This window comes from Gavialis gangeticus, unplaced genomic scaffold (assembly GCF_001723915.1).
Source record: "Gavialis gangeticus isolate Ggan-Ray unplaced genomic scaffold, GavGan_comp1, whole genome shotgun sequence".
In the NCBI taxonomy this organism is placed as follows: Eukaryota; Metazoa; Chordata; order Crocodylia; family Gavialidae; genus Gavialis; species Gavialis gangeticus.
The window spans coordinates 29,706,697-29,719,748 of NW_017729000.1; the positions used below are offsets into that span (position 1 = coordinate 29,706,697).

Consider the following 13,052-nt stretch of genomic DNA (forward strand, 5'->3'; position numbering starts at 1 on the left):
TGCCTTTTTTCTGATCTCTTCTTCCTTTTGTCTGTCAAGCCTTTGTTCAACCTCCTTTTCAATGGTTCTGTCATCTGGTATACTTTAATTCACTTACTCACTTGCTCTGTAGTCACCTGGTCTAGTAGCTCCCTGTCTATTCTCTGCCTCTTCCTTTACCCTCTGACTCGGTCTGACCCTTCTCCGCGGTTTTCTTTGCCTGCTTTGTCCCCACAGGTCTATCCTACCTAATCACTTGAACTTGGAGTCCCCTGGTTCTTCACTTCCCACCTTGACTCTTGTACATCTGTCCTGTCATTCCAGCACGTCCCTTCTTTGTTCACTTGTGACAGACTTACTGGCGGTGACCCTGAAAGCTGAACGAACCTTACCCTTCCCCCTTTTTGTTTTCCCTACCCCTACCTGGGCCAGGGCAAAGAACTAGACCTGGTTGTAGACCCCAACCCCTGCTTGAGTCCATTTGAAAGCTTGGGGTGGGGGCCTCCAGAGGATAAAAGGGCAGCACACCTGGCTTCAGGGACAAAAAGACCAGTCCAACGTGGGATGGAGAAAGGATGTAAGAAGACCTGGTAGAGCTGACAAGTTGGGGCAGAGCAGTTGCCCCAGAAGAGTCCTGAAGTGGCAGGGTGTTGGTCCCGACATGCAAAGTGGCACACACAGATCCTGGCTGGAGCTGCAGAGGCAGCTTCCCTGTGCATGGATTGGTGGGGTGTATGGCTGATGCTGGGAAGGCTCCCCGAAGTACAAAAGCCTGAGCTGCAGCTGGTAACCCAGGCTTTGATGGCTTAGGGGTGGAATCCCTCCTGCCACACAGAAGACATGGGTTCAGTTCCTAGGTAAGGCAATTGAGAGGTGAGTTGATTGAAAAGGGAATTCCCCACCTGGGAAAGGAGTTCTGGGTCAAGACCACTCAGGAGTGCCTGGCTGGGGGGAGGGAATCCCCACTGGGGAGATGGGTTCCTCATCCCTTTTCTCCTGCCTTCTGGGGTACCCGTGTCTCTTATTTTGTTAAGCTGCATCTCATTTTGTTAACTTGCATCTCATATTTTGGCAACCTATCTCTTATTAATTGAATGAGTATGCCTAACCATTGCCAAGTTCACCTGTCCCCCCAGGTACACTATACCCCCTTGTATCTACGTTATGTTTTAAACCCTGTCCCCCTCATTAAATGGTATATGGGTAAGTCCTAACTGGCATCCTGGCTCTATGCTACAGGGAATAGGAGGAAAGCTGCACACCCCAGGCAGCTACTTCTCCCATGGTGCTCCGGCACCCACTCTGATCCCTTCAGTTGGAGAGGGGTTACATCTCTGTGTATCACCCAGGTTACACACTCATTCCTGTTCCTGCTGCACTTCTCCCCAACCTGTTGTTCTCTGGTTATTAACTCCCCCCCACTCCTCCCCTTCTCAAGTTAGTCCCCTGCTTGGTCTGTCATTTCCTCCTTCATTGCCTCCTTCTCTTTTTCCCAAGTCCTGCATCTTCCCCTTTTGGTGTTTCAGCCCAATTTCTGCCCTTCCCTTTCCATTTTCTCTCTGCCTGCCTTCTGTTCTTTCTTTCTGATGTGGTTCCCATCCTAGTCTGTGCTTCTGTGTTTTGTCACCACCTCTGCATCTTTTCCTTTCTCCCTGGGTTATTCCTGTGTCTTCTTTGGCTTCCCACTTCGCTCTGTCATCCTCTTGCAGCCAGACTATGTGGTTCTGCTGCTAGGGGTCTCCTGCCTTTGGCCGTCCCTGAGGCTGCTGGAGTTGCTTGAGCTAGTCTAAGTGTTGGTGTTGAAGAATAGGGAAATTCTTGGGATGTGTTGATGGCTAGGGAAGACTGGGCTCTAAAAGCTTAGTTGAAGGCTCTGGCAGACCAGGCTCTTGAAGAACCCTCCTAGCACCCTCCCTGTAGCTGTGGGACATACGAATCCACCTGGCCTAACCCTACTGGTAGTAACATGGGCTCTTCTTTTTTTTTTTAAAGAGGTAACTGTATTCCATAGATCTTTAAAATAATAGGCTAGGAACATAATAAATTAGGAAATCTTCAAATGTCAGCAGTTGATTTATATTTTAGATATTTTTGTAAAGGTAGTGGGAATCCATCACTGTAGCATATGCATATTTATTAATATAAATATACATCTAAAAAGTAAGATATGTTTTGACATGTGCATCTATTTAACTCTATGGTAGGTAGGTAGGCGCTCATAATCTTTACGGTTACATTTAAGACAAGAGCGACATGAGTCAACTATTTGACCAAACTAGGTAGCTCCACCTACAAAAGGAAAATTGCAAAGGATCACAACAGAAAGCTATTTCCTTTAATATTTTCTGTGCACATAAATGGTTGTGCTAGCTTGCATCGGCTGTCATGAAATCAAAATTCAAGTTCTTATTGCGTATCTTAAGCTTATGTTGATTCCCTGCAGCAGTATTTCTCGGAAGGCTGACTCTCACACACGTGATCTGGGCTCAGATTAGCATTTTGATTTCAAAGGTCAGCAGAGCTATCACTTCTCCCTACCCATGTGTTCTCTGCAGGCAAAGGCAAGACAAAGGAGAGCCAGCATTCTGCAGAACTGAGAATTTTCAAGCCTGTTAATTTATTTGTTTCTTTTGTAGTTTGAGGCAATGCCTGAAATGCTGGTGGAAACGGAGCAGGTAAGGTTCTGAATATTTATTAGGAAGGTCAATAGAATACTTTCATTTATTACTGTAGCCTTGGGGGTGAGACGCAAGGAAGAGGGAGAGAGAAGGGGGGCTTTTTTAATTGCACTGTTTGCCAGTACCCAAGATAAACTGAAATAGTAAATTGATAACCTGTATCCTGTTTGATGCATCTTTGAGTTACAAGTCTTTAATGGACTGTAATTGAATTGCTACTCCACTGACTCTGATATTCAACCTATTACACTATCAAGACGGAAGCATGCATATACTGATGTACACTGGGTAAGAAATGTAGCCTAGATAGATATATGTAAAAGCTACTGAATTTCAGTGCAAATTATAAAATATGATTTAAAGATATTTCTTCTTCCTGTTTTTTTGTAAAGTTAAATTATAAAATACAAATCCAGAGTCAATGAAGTGTGTTGGTAGTATAATTGCTTCTAAGTATAATACAGTAAGATACTAGCTTGACACTCCATTTAGTATTAATGTGTTACTTTTTCCTGTATTTCTATAAGTTAGAAAATGTTTAATTTTGGGTTTTGTTCTTCAAAAATCAGTGTTTAAACTTTTTTTTTTTCTTAACTGTAGGGAAAGTATAATTTAATCTGATTTAAAAAAAGAGACAGGCACTAAAACCTTGTTGCCTTCTAGTATCTTTTATCTCCCATCATACAGAAGAGGCTTCATAGAAGTTTCAGAACCATCTGTTATCAACATTCCTTATTATCTCTTTAAATATAACAGCATTTGTGTGACTTTTCCTTTTAGTAAAGGAATAAATAAACTGTAGCAGTTATGAGGAAGAAACTGACTTATGAAAAACTTGATATTATTTTTATGCATATATCGTTTTCTTGTAAATGTCAGTGTCCCACTGTAAGAAGAGATCCCTGCATCTGTTCATGTTATACAGTTAGCATTAGAATTTCTTCTAATTATGTTTACCTGAATATTTCAGTTCAACTTTTTGTTTTCCTTCTTTTTTTCTATCCTTATTTCTTTAATCCAAAAATATCAGTAATGTTTTCCTCTTCAGTTTTTATCAGACCAGCAGCATTGTTACATAAGCTATAGTAATTTTGGCAGATAAAGACCATGATTTGCCTGAATGTAGCCAAAAAAAGTCTTAGCCTCAGTCCTGTAATGTATGTGCTTAGCCTTGCTAACTTTAGTAGTAGTAAAGTAAAGGATATGGAAGCATGTGAATGAGTGTTTGCAAGATCAGTCTGATTGGTCCTTTTTGTATGTGTCATGTGGTTGCTGTACAAACAAGTATATTTTACCAAAGATGCTTTCTCGAAAAGCTGCCCATCGTTTCATATGAAAATTCTGCACCCTGCAAACGCTAATTTGTCTTTGCTTAATGATGGCAAAGTGATACAACCAAGCCTAGAGATTTATAAAATAGGTCATACATATCTGAATATAGTGACCAACATTTAGGAGCAAAATCTGGGACAGTCTCAAATTCTCCACAGGCCTCTGGAATCAGCCATAATTTCCACCACTTCTGATTATATTTATTGTGGCTGTACTGATTAGTTTGTGGGTAAAGCTGCCTGAATGCAAGGTAACCCACAAGTACTCTTTACTACTTACACTTTTCATATTTACCTAAGAGAACTTTTACAATCTTTGCAAACTCCTATACTCGATGAAAGGTCCCTGTGCCTGAAAGCTTGCAAACACACCACACACACACACACACACACACCACACACACACACACACACACACACACACACACACACACACCCCCACCCCCCAGTTGGTCTAATAAAAGATACCACCTCAGCCACGAATTCTGATTCCTTTACTATTGATGATAGCTATGAAATGAATTCTGATTCCTTTACTATTGATGATAGCTATGAAATTGATTTAGTGTTTATAAGTTTCAAGTTCCATACAACTGCAGGACTGAAATGCCCTGAGAGAGTACTGTCTGGTTCAGATCTGGAATGATTTTTTTCAAAATCTAGACTTTTGCAGAATATCCAAGAGTGGTGGTCACTTTACACTAGAAAAAAATACTGGTAAATGATAAAAAGGTTTGGCGGATTTTTGCTGGGTTTTGTAGAATATATCTTGAAGTAGATTTTATTCAAAGTGCTTGACAGGCTATGTAATCCTGAAGGTAACTTTCAGAATTGCTAAATATAGGAACACCTGCCACTTACTTAACTTGGTTTGTATAGTTTTGCATGTCAAGGAGTTTAGGAGGTTATAATTGTTTCTTAGATGTTGAACAACATTTAACAACACTGAGAATTGAAAGAATTTAGTCCTTCTGTAGGCTCAGATCCCTTATCCCTAGTCACTGTTGAGGCTACCTTTGCTTGAGATAACAGATTACTGCAGTCTAATATTTAAAAGTAGCATTGTTTATGAGTAGGAAAAAAATCTAGCCAAAATACAAGGATAGAACTGGAGGCATCATTACCCTTTCCAGTTCTATGGGCAGAATCTTTATTGCCTATAGAATTTTTACTTGGCAATCTTATAATGTGATACAGGGATCCTGGTTTTCTCTGATAAAAAAAATTTACAAACCCCCGCCAAATCTGTGATTACAATTAAAGCCCACCCCACCCCCTGGACCCCTCTTTCATATGTATATCTGTGTATTGCAAGTGTGCACCTGTGCATGTATACATGTATATGCGTACCCGCACAGCTATGTGTACGTGTGTATGCATCTGTACATGCGTGTGTGTGTGGACACTGGAGACACTCCTGTGGGGAACTGGCTGGGGGCTGAGGGATCAGGGAGGTGTTGGGGAAAGATGTGGAATGGCCGCTTAGCCAGCTGCACACAAGTCATGTTATCAGCCCTTCAGGGAAACTACATATGGAGGAGCTGAGCCTGGTCGAGCTGCTAGTACTACTGAGGTCCCATGTGCAGCTGGCCTGGCACTCTGGCCGGGAGCAGGGGGCATTTGCAGCCAGCTAGGCGCTCCGGCTGGAGCTGGGGGGGTGCAAAACCCCAGCTCCCAGCCGGCTGCAAAGCTCTCCACTCCTGAGCCCCCAGCCAGCTTCCCCTCAAGCCCTGCCCAGCAACCCCCCAACCCCCTGCAAGCCCCACTTACCACTTCACAGGCTCTAGGAGAGTGAGCCTGACCCAAGACTTGGGATTGACTAAAAGCCTCAGGCCCCACTCTTTCCCCTCTCCATCCCCCTCCAGGCAGGGCTGGGGCTTTCGCACCCTTTTTGCAAACAGCTCTTGCAAGCTGGAACTCAGCCAGCCTGCAGAGCTCTTTCCAAAAGGGGGAAATCCATGGGTTTCTCTGCTAAAAGGGGAAATCCACACTTTCTCTGATAAAAATGGGAAATCTGTGGTTTTCTCCGTTTTTCTGTGGGAAATGGAAAACCCAGATCTCTGGTGATTAAACACGTGTATTTGGCAAAACAAAGTGAGATGAATTCTGTGGATTTCAGAATGTATTGTGCGGACTGGAAGAGCCCTCAACCCCTGTCTGTGCTTGAAAAACAACTATTTAAATCTAGTGTGCAGAAAGATCGTTCAGTGTAATCCAACAATAACAACATTCAAAATCAGACTTACTATTTCAACAGGCTTCAGAATTACCTATTCCTGAGAGTGATTAAAATTCAACTGATATTTTCTTCTCATTCTCCTGCCCTGGGAACAAATATATTTCATTTATTACCAGTAAACAGTCCTGAGGCTGGCTCTATGAAGTGTTGCTGACTTCCCTCAATTGTAGTAAGTCCCACGATAGTTTAGTGATTTCTTATAACCCCAGATTTTAGAATTCTTTGTTTTTTTTAAAGAAGACATATTTCCAAAAAAAAAAATGTTCTCGCCCTGGTGACTGCAGAAGAAAGCTTTAAAATGGAATTCAAGTCTTCCCTAAATATGTATGTGTATTTGGATTTTGTGGGTTTTGAGAGGTGTTTCTCCTGAATTTTGTGTGGACTGATTCATGATTTTTGGAATACCTGGAGCTGACAATATTGCTCCCACTACTTCAGCAGAAACTAAATATGGCTCTCCAGTTTACATGTGGCCAGGGATTGCACATGGCATCTGCTGTGTACTGCCATACTGCCCAGCCCTTTTGGATTCTCCCTGCACTACACAGGTAGCACTGGTAGTGGCACACAGCCCCTTCTGAAAACCAATCCATGGATCCTACCCAGCCATAGGAAGGTTGCACAGGTCTCTGCATGTGGCCTCTCACCCAGGTCCTCCCCCACTGCACAGCAGTGGGAAAGGCAGCTGCAGGAGCCCAAGGGCCATATGTGGCCCACAAGCCACCAGCTGGACAGCCCTGTGCTAGGGGGTTATTTTAACTTATCAGGGTAATTTTATTCTCTCTATTTTGTAAAGAAAAATTGTTACTATGTTTTTCTTCTTTGGCTCCAACTATACTAACCCCCCCCCCCCCCCCCCCACTGCTAATTGATATCAACCCTAAGTGCAACTGAATAGCATATATAGTTCATTGGAACTGCTGGCAGACAATCTGTGTTTGAAATTTAAGCAGCTTATTGCCATCAGAAATAGATACTTTCTATTAAAAAATGACTTTACCTGATTCATGACATACTCTTCCCCTGTACTGAATAAGACAAATATCCTTCAAGGGATAAAGATTATTGTGTAGCTAATGAATATCATTTGCACAGATACCGAGACAGAAAACAGGTTGTCCATACAACATTAGTTTGGTATTTTCTGATTATTTTGTGTTCTAGCCTTAATATATTTAATATTAGTAATTACAAATATTTATTTTAGTGAAATTCACTTAAATATTTATGCATAGACATTGAATTAAATTATTTCTGCTACATTTAAAAATACTTTTAACTTACAATGGGAATACAGTTGCATTTAATGCTAGCTACTTAAGTACAATGCTAGCTAGCCAAACCAGAAATATGGTATGTACTATGATTTTTAGAGAGATTCACTTACAAAGAATCTTGATATTAGAAAATATTTCTTCTGTTAGGCATACGTGAAATATTGCCTGAGAATAGCTCCACACTGCTGTAAGGAAACAGCACACTGAAGTATTGTCTAATGCTAAATAATATGGTTAGCATAATGAAAGCTCTAATGAACTTGGGTTTTGCTAAAACTGGCACCCTGTGACTTCTATACAACAGAGGTTCCCAAAAGTAGGAACAGCATACCTGTATCAAATTTCAGAATTTCTCATAGACCATCATGCCACCTTGTCATCACATGCTTAATCAGCACCACTGTAAAGGCCCATAGCCTATGGCAGGGTTGCCAATCCAAGATTTTTTTTTTTATTGACAATCTGCAAACACCTTAGTAACAACCTTTTTATGTTTTATATAATGAAAATATAACCCTGCTACTAGGCCCTGAACAAGGGCCAGGTTCCCTCTACATAGTACAGTTTTGGTTGTCAGCAAACAGTTTTTAGATTACCATTAAAAATATCCATTTGGGGGGTCGTAACCCTGCTGAACTGCAGCATCAATTTTCTGCTGTGCTGCTCCTACCCAGGGTCCCTCCTGACCACATCCCACACCAGGAGTGGGCAAAATCTGGCCTGTGGGCCTCCATTTCCGAGCAGCTCCTGCTGCAGCTGGCTTCCATGTAGACCCCAGCAGTGGTGGTGCCACAACAGTGTGGGGCCAGGATTTCCATGGATACCAGCCACAGCAGCACTGGCAGGGAGCTGTTCTGGAGACAGCAAGGGCAGAGCTGCAGTCCAATGATGCATGGCCTGGGCAGGGGTGTGTAGGCAGCAGATTGCAGCTGTGCCCCAGCTCTGAACCATACTGTCACCACTGCAAGATCCTAGCCCAGGGCATGGAGCAACTCCCTGCATAGCCCTGGGTCCTGCCAGCACTGGTCACCACCTGGCACAACTCTGCTGCCTTCAGACTTGACTCCACCTTCTTTCTGCAGAGGGACCTTCACTCAGGCTCCTGCTCGCTCCTACAGACGGTCCATTTTACAGGCAGGCAGGTTTTGCCTTTTTTCTTACAGCCGGCCTGCACCTACGTGTACAGACAGTTGCCAAGTGTGCACACGTGTGCACCTGTGCATGTATATATGTGTATGTGTCCCCCTGTTCACAGCTACGTGTACATGTGTGTGCATCTGTGGGTGCATGTATGTGGAAACATTCCCATAGGGAACGGGCCTTGTGCCGCCTTGCCCAGCCCCACGTACCTGTGCAGGGAAGCTCATGCAGCCACCGCTCCCCCCGGGGCCCAATATTTGGAGCTGGGGTGGAGGGCGCGGCTCTGCCCACGAGCCTGTCTCTCAGCCGGGGCTAGGGGCGGAGCTGAGGGAGGCGGGGCGGAGTCACGTGCTCTCTAAGGATCAGGGCCGAGACCCGCGATGGGGAGGAGCTGGCTCTGCCCCACCCATCCTCCAGCTCACGCCAGCCAACTACGCCTCAGGTGGAAGCGGTGGGAGGAGACAGATCGGCTCATCTGATCTGGCCAATCAAGCCGCCGCTGCCCCTTTAAGCAGCTGCGTAAGCCGGCTTGTGGCGATGTTTTTCAGTCGAGCGGAGGACGGAGGCGTACGCGTGCGCATGCGCTAGCGGGGCGGAAGCTAATGAGGAGGAAGGAAGCTGTGTGGCTGCGCGTCCGCTCAGCGTCTGGTGGTGGTGCAGCCAATCAGCAGCTGCACTGAGGGGCGATTGGAAGCGCTCGGCCGCGGCCCGGGGAAAGCGGCGGAGCGGGCCGAGGCCGAGGCCGGCGGGGATGGTTGGCCGGGCGAAGGAGCTGAAGATCCGCTTCGTGCCGGGGCGCTGCGAGCTAGTGGAGGTGCGGGGCTGGGCGGGGACTGCTTAATCTTCGGGGAAGTTTCCCCGTGGGTCCCTGGGCCGGAGCCGGCGCTGGGCAGCGCCCGGCGACGGAGAGCACCCCATCCCCTCCCGCGGGTGCGGGGGCCAGGGCCCTGGCTGGAGCCCGGCTTCACCCCTGTGTCGTGGCTCTTGTTCCTCCTCAGCTGCACGGGCGCTTGACGTTTGGTGGCTCCGCTCCTGTCTGCGGCCGTGTCGGGCTGTAGGCGCTTCGCCGAGCCGGCCGGGGTTGTCTGAACTCCTCGTGCTCCCCCGAGGGTGATGAGTGGCTAAGCAATTCTGCTCCCCCTCCACCCGGCCCTGCTGGGTAGCGACCCTGGCGAGAGCTGTTTCTTGGGTCTGACTCCACTGACTACTTTGGACCTTGCTGTGTGCTTATCTGCTCCTCTTTCAAGGCTTTGCAAAAGCACAGTGCTCTCCATGCAGGCTTCTTCCCAGCTTTAAAAGTCCACCTAGGCCTGTGTGACTGTCTTGTACTGAAGATGTGGGTGTTTTTTTTCTTATTGATTCAGCATAAACTGACTTGGTTTGTGTTAGTTTTGCTGCAGGACTTGCACTATCCATTACTGGGGGAGCTGTCTTTAAATTCTGCGTAGTATACACATGCTGAGTAGTTGTGTTCTTGGATCTTCCTAAATAAATGTGGTCAAAACTCCCTTCAGTTTGTGTTTAGACACATTCATAGAATCATAGAAAAGTAGGGGTGGAAGGGACCCAGGTCATCTAGTTCAACCCACTGCTTAAAGCAGGACCGTCGTCAACTAGATCATCCCAGCCAAAGCTTTGTTTAGCTAAATTTTTTGAAAGTCTCTGAAGACAGATGTCACCACCTCTCTGGGTAACCCGTTCCAGTGTTTGACTACCCTCCTAGTGAGAAAGTTATTTCTAATATCCAACCTAAACTTCCCATTATTTGTTCAGTCTTTCACCAGGATTCATGTCTGTCAGCCTTCTCAGAATTGGTTTTTCTCTAAGTTCATCTCTGAATTTCTGGTAACTCGCTGTTTTTAAGTCTAAGAGCTGAATAAAGCTTTGTATCAATAGTCTTGAATGACTTCCTTGTTCTGAGACATCAAAGTACAGTGTAGCACCAGCCTTTTCCCACCATACTATATGATAAATGCACCTCTAATTGCTGTATGTTATCAGTGCTGAGTCAGATTAACATCGAAACTTTATAGGGTTCTAATGGCTCATGCTGTCAGTTTCTTTGTTCTTATTTGGTCTAGGTAGTTGGATTGAATCTAGGTAAACATTTCTGTTTCAGTTTTAACCTTGAAATGTGCTGTGTGTCGTCTTTTGATTCTTCTTATTTTGCATTCAAGTGATATCTAAAGAAAGTAGTGTTATGTCTTATTCTGTTTCTCAGGGTTTTTAGTATCTTTATTTGTTCATTATTCTAATTGAAAAGAAGCCTCTGATTTGAAGGAGTTTTTTGGTGGGTTTTTTTTTTTAAGTTTGGGCTTCTAAACATCTTTTTTTTGTTTTGTTTTTTTGTTTGTTTTTTTTCTTTTCTTAGTGAGCATTGAACTTCTGGCAAAGTGAATCCTATCTTCATCTAACAGCCTGAGCAATTTGTATTTTTTTTTTAAGTTAGTTGGCAATGGAACTTCTTAATAACTCCAGGTTCATGTATTCAAATGCAACTGACTGACTTCTGAATTGTGAAGCACATCTAGAGTTCCTGGCAGTAGTGAAGCTGATTTTCATACCAACTTGGGTCTTCAGGTGTCACAGCATGTAAGCTTTAGAATATGTGCATGCTGTTTTATGTTGCATCATACAGAGAAAAACTCCCTTCCTGTAAGACTTCAGAATGACGGAGAGATCTGTGGATGCCCCCAAAGCTAGAAAAATGCATGGCAAAGTAGGAATCGTTCCTTGAAGAATAGAGGAAGCAGAACACACATTTGCTGAGACCACACCATAAACACTGCAGGTGCTAGTCAGTTTCTAAAGAAATGGTAAAATTGATGAGTCTTATTAATTCTGTTGCTACTCTAGAGAACGCTCTAGAAAGTAGTTATGCTGCTGCTGATAGGCACAAAATCATGTATAGCAGTAGCTCCAACAGTTTTTAAACAGCAGACATTGCATCTGGTTGACATTCTATGCATGTAGAAAAATAAGGTAACGGTTATTGTGGGGGAGGCCATTATTAGCTTATATTTTTTTTGAAACTACTGTGATTTTTGAGTTGATAGGAAATGCCTACTGCCCTTAGTTACAAAGTTGCTTAGTCATTTGTGTCAGAAAGACCAAGAGAGAACAAATTGCTCTTACTGTTAAATTCTGGTTTTGATGAGGTTTCACCTTATTTTTATGGGAATCTGTTTTCAATTTCCAAGTCAAATTTAAATTGAAGCTCAGTGTTTGATTTGTAAATCCAGAGTGCTTCTGTTGAACATCATCCAGTTGTCTCACTGAATTTGAGCATACCAAACTATAATTGGTCTGGTTGCAAACCATATTATTTAAGAGGTTGCCCATCACCTAAGTTTCTTCTGAACTTTTTGAGAAACACTCAACTTGATTTATTGTAGCAGGCATCTGGTATTTGACAGAGAATCCCCTTCTGGGTACAGAAATGCCTCTACTTAACCATGTGAAATTCTGATGGGAACTTCCGAGAGCGAGCCTGATAAAAATTGCTGTTTCTATTTATTCACTTCAGTTCTTCACCAAAAATTTGGCAACTTGATACATAGTTAGTGATCTCCATATCTGAGGCCAAGTGGAACAGAATGATGCCAAAATAGGACTAATACTATGGAACAGCTCTATTATGAGGAAACCAGACTGGGCTTCATCCCTAACAACCAAGAATTTAACTTGTTCGTGAAACAGGAGAACAGAGCAAGAGCCTCATGTCTCCGGGTTGGTGGTGGAAGAGACCGACTGATAGGCTGCTGCTTAGATGTCTGCTTCCCACACTGGTGCCCATTTCTTTTACAATTTTTAGATCTTGCTGCCATCAGATGTAGTAGTTAGTGGTAGCAGTGTTTAGGATTCATTTAATACTGATGGTGATGCTTGAAGGAAGTTATTAGGGTTGCCTATCAATTTTCTTTTTCATCATTTTTTCTTAAAATAATAGATCCTCAGAAGTTGTCTAGCCAAACACTTTACAACCCAAGAAGTGTCCTTTAAAGTTCTGCGTTCTAACAGTAGGAAATTCCAGAGTTACAATGTCTTGTGCAACCCAAATTCTGCCCACTTTTGTGTATACATTACAATGGAGTCTCTTCACACCACTCCTTCCATTGGACCTCAGTCCTGTTTGGTGTTCAGGTTGGAGGCAGAAAACTGAGGCTACAGTTTTAATCTTGGGTTCTGTAACGTTGGTGCTTGACATGAGAGAATGTTTTCTATGTCATTAATCATACGTAATTTTATGTAAACTTGTCTGTAGATAATCTTCTCAAGCATTGAAGTAAGTTGTGCCCAAACTGAGATTTAGCATTCCATGTAGGCAATTAGAGTCATAGAATCGTAGAAGTCGGGTTGGAAACGACCTTGTAGATCTTCGAGTCCGACCCCCTGCCTGGGCAGGAGA

The 13,052-nt window shown here is 43.7% G+C and overlaps 1 protein-coding gene across 2 annotated transcripts in view; it reads left to right on the forward strand.

The window, feature by feature from the left end:
- The first annotated feature begins 2,548 nt into the window (after positions 1–2,548).
- MAT2B (methionine adenosyltransferase 2B) overlaps positions 2,549–13,052 on the forward strand; it is a 33,614-nt gene continuing 23,110 nt past the window's right edge. Inside the window, exon 1 of one of the 2 annotated variants that reach the window (XM_019506498.1) lies at positions 2,549–2,654. In XM_019506498.1, the coding sequence (XP_019362043.1) occupies positions 2,625–2,654 (30 nt within the window). In that variant the 5' untranslated portion in view covers positions 2,549–2,624. Of the gene's footprint in view, positions 2,655–9,250; positions 9,459–13,052 lie in introns of those variants that run through there. The other variant, XM_019506497.1, reaches the window with a different exon arrangement.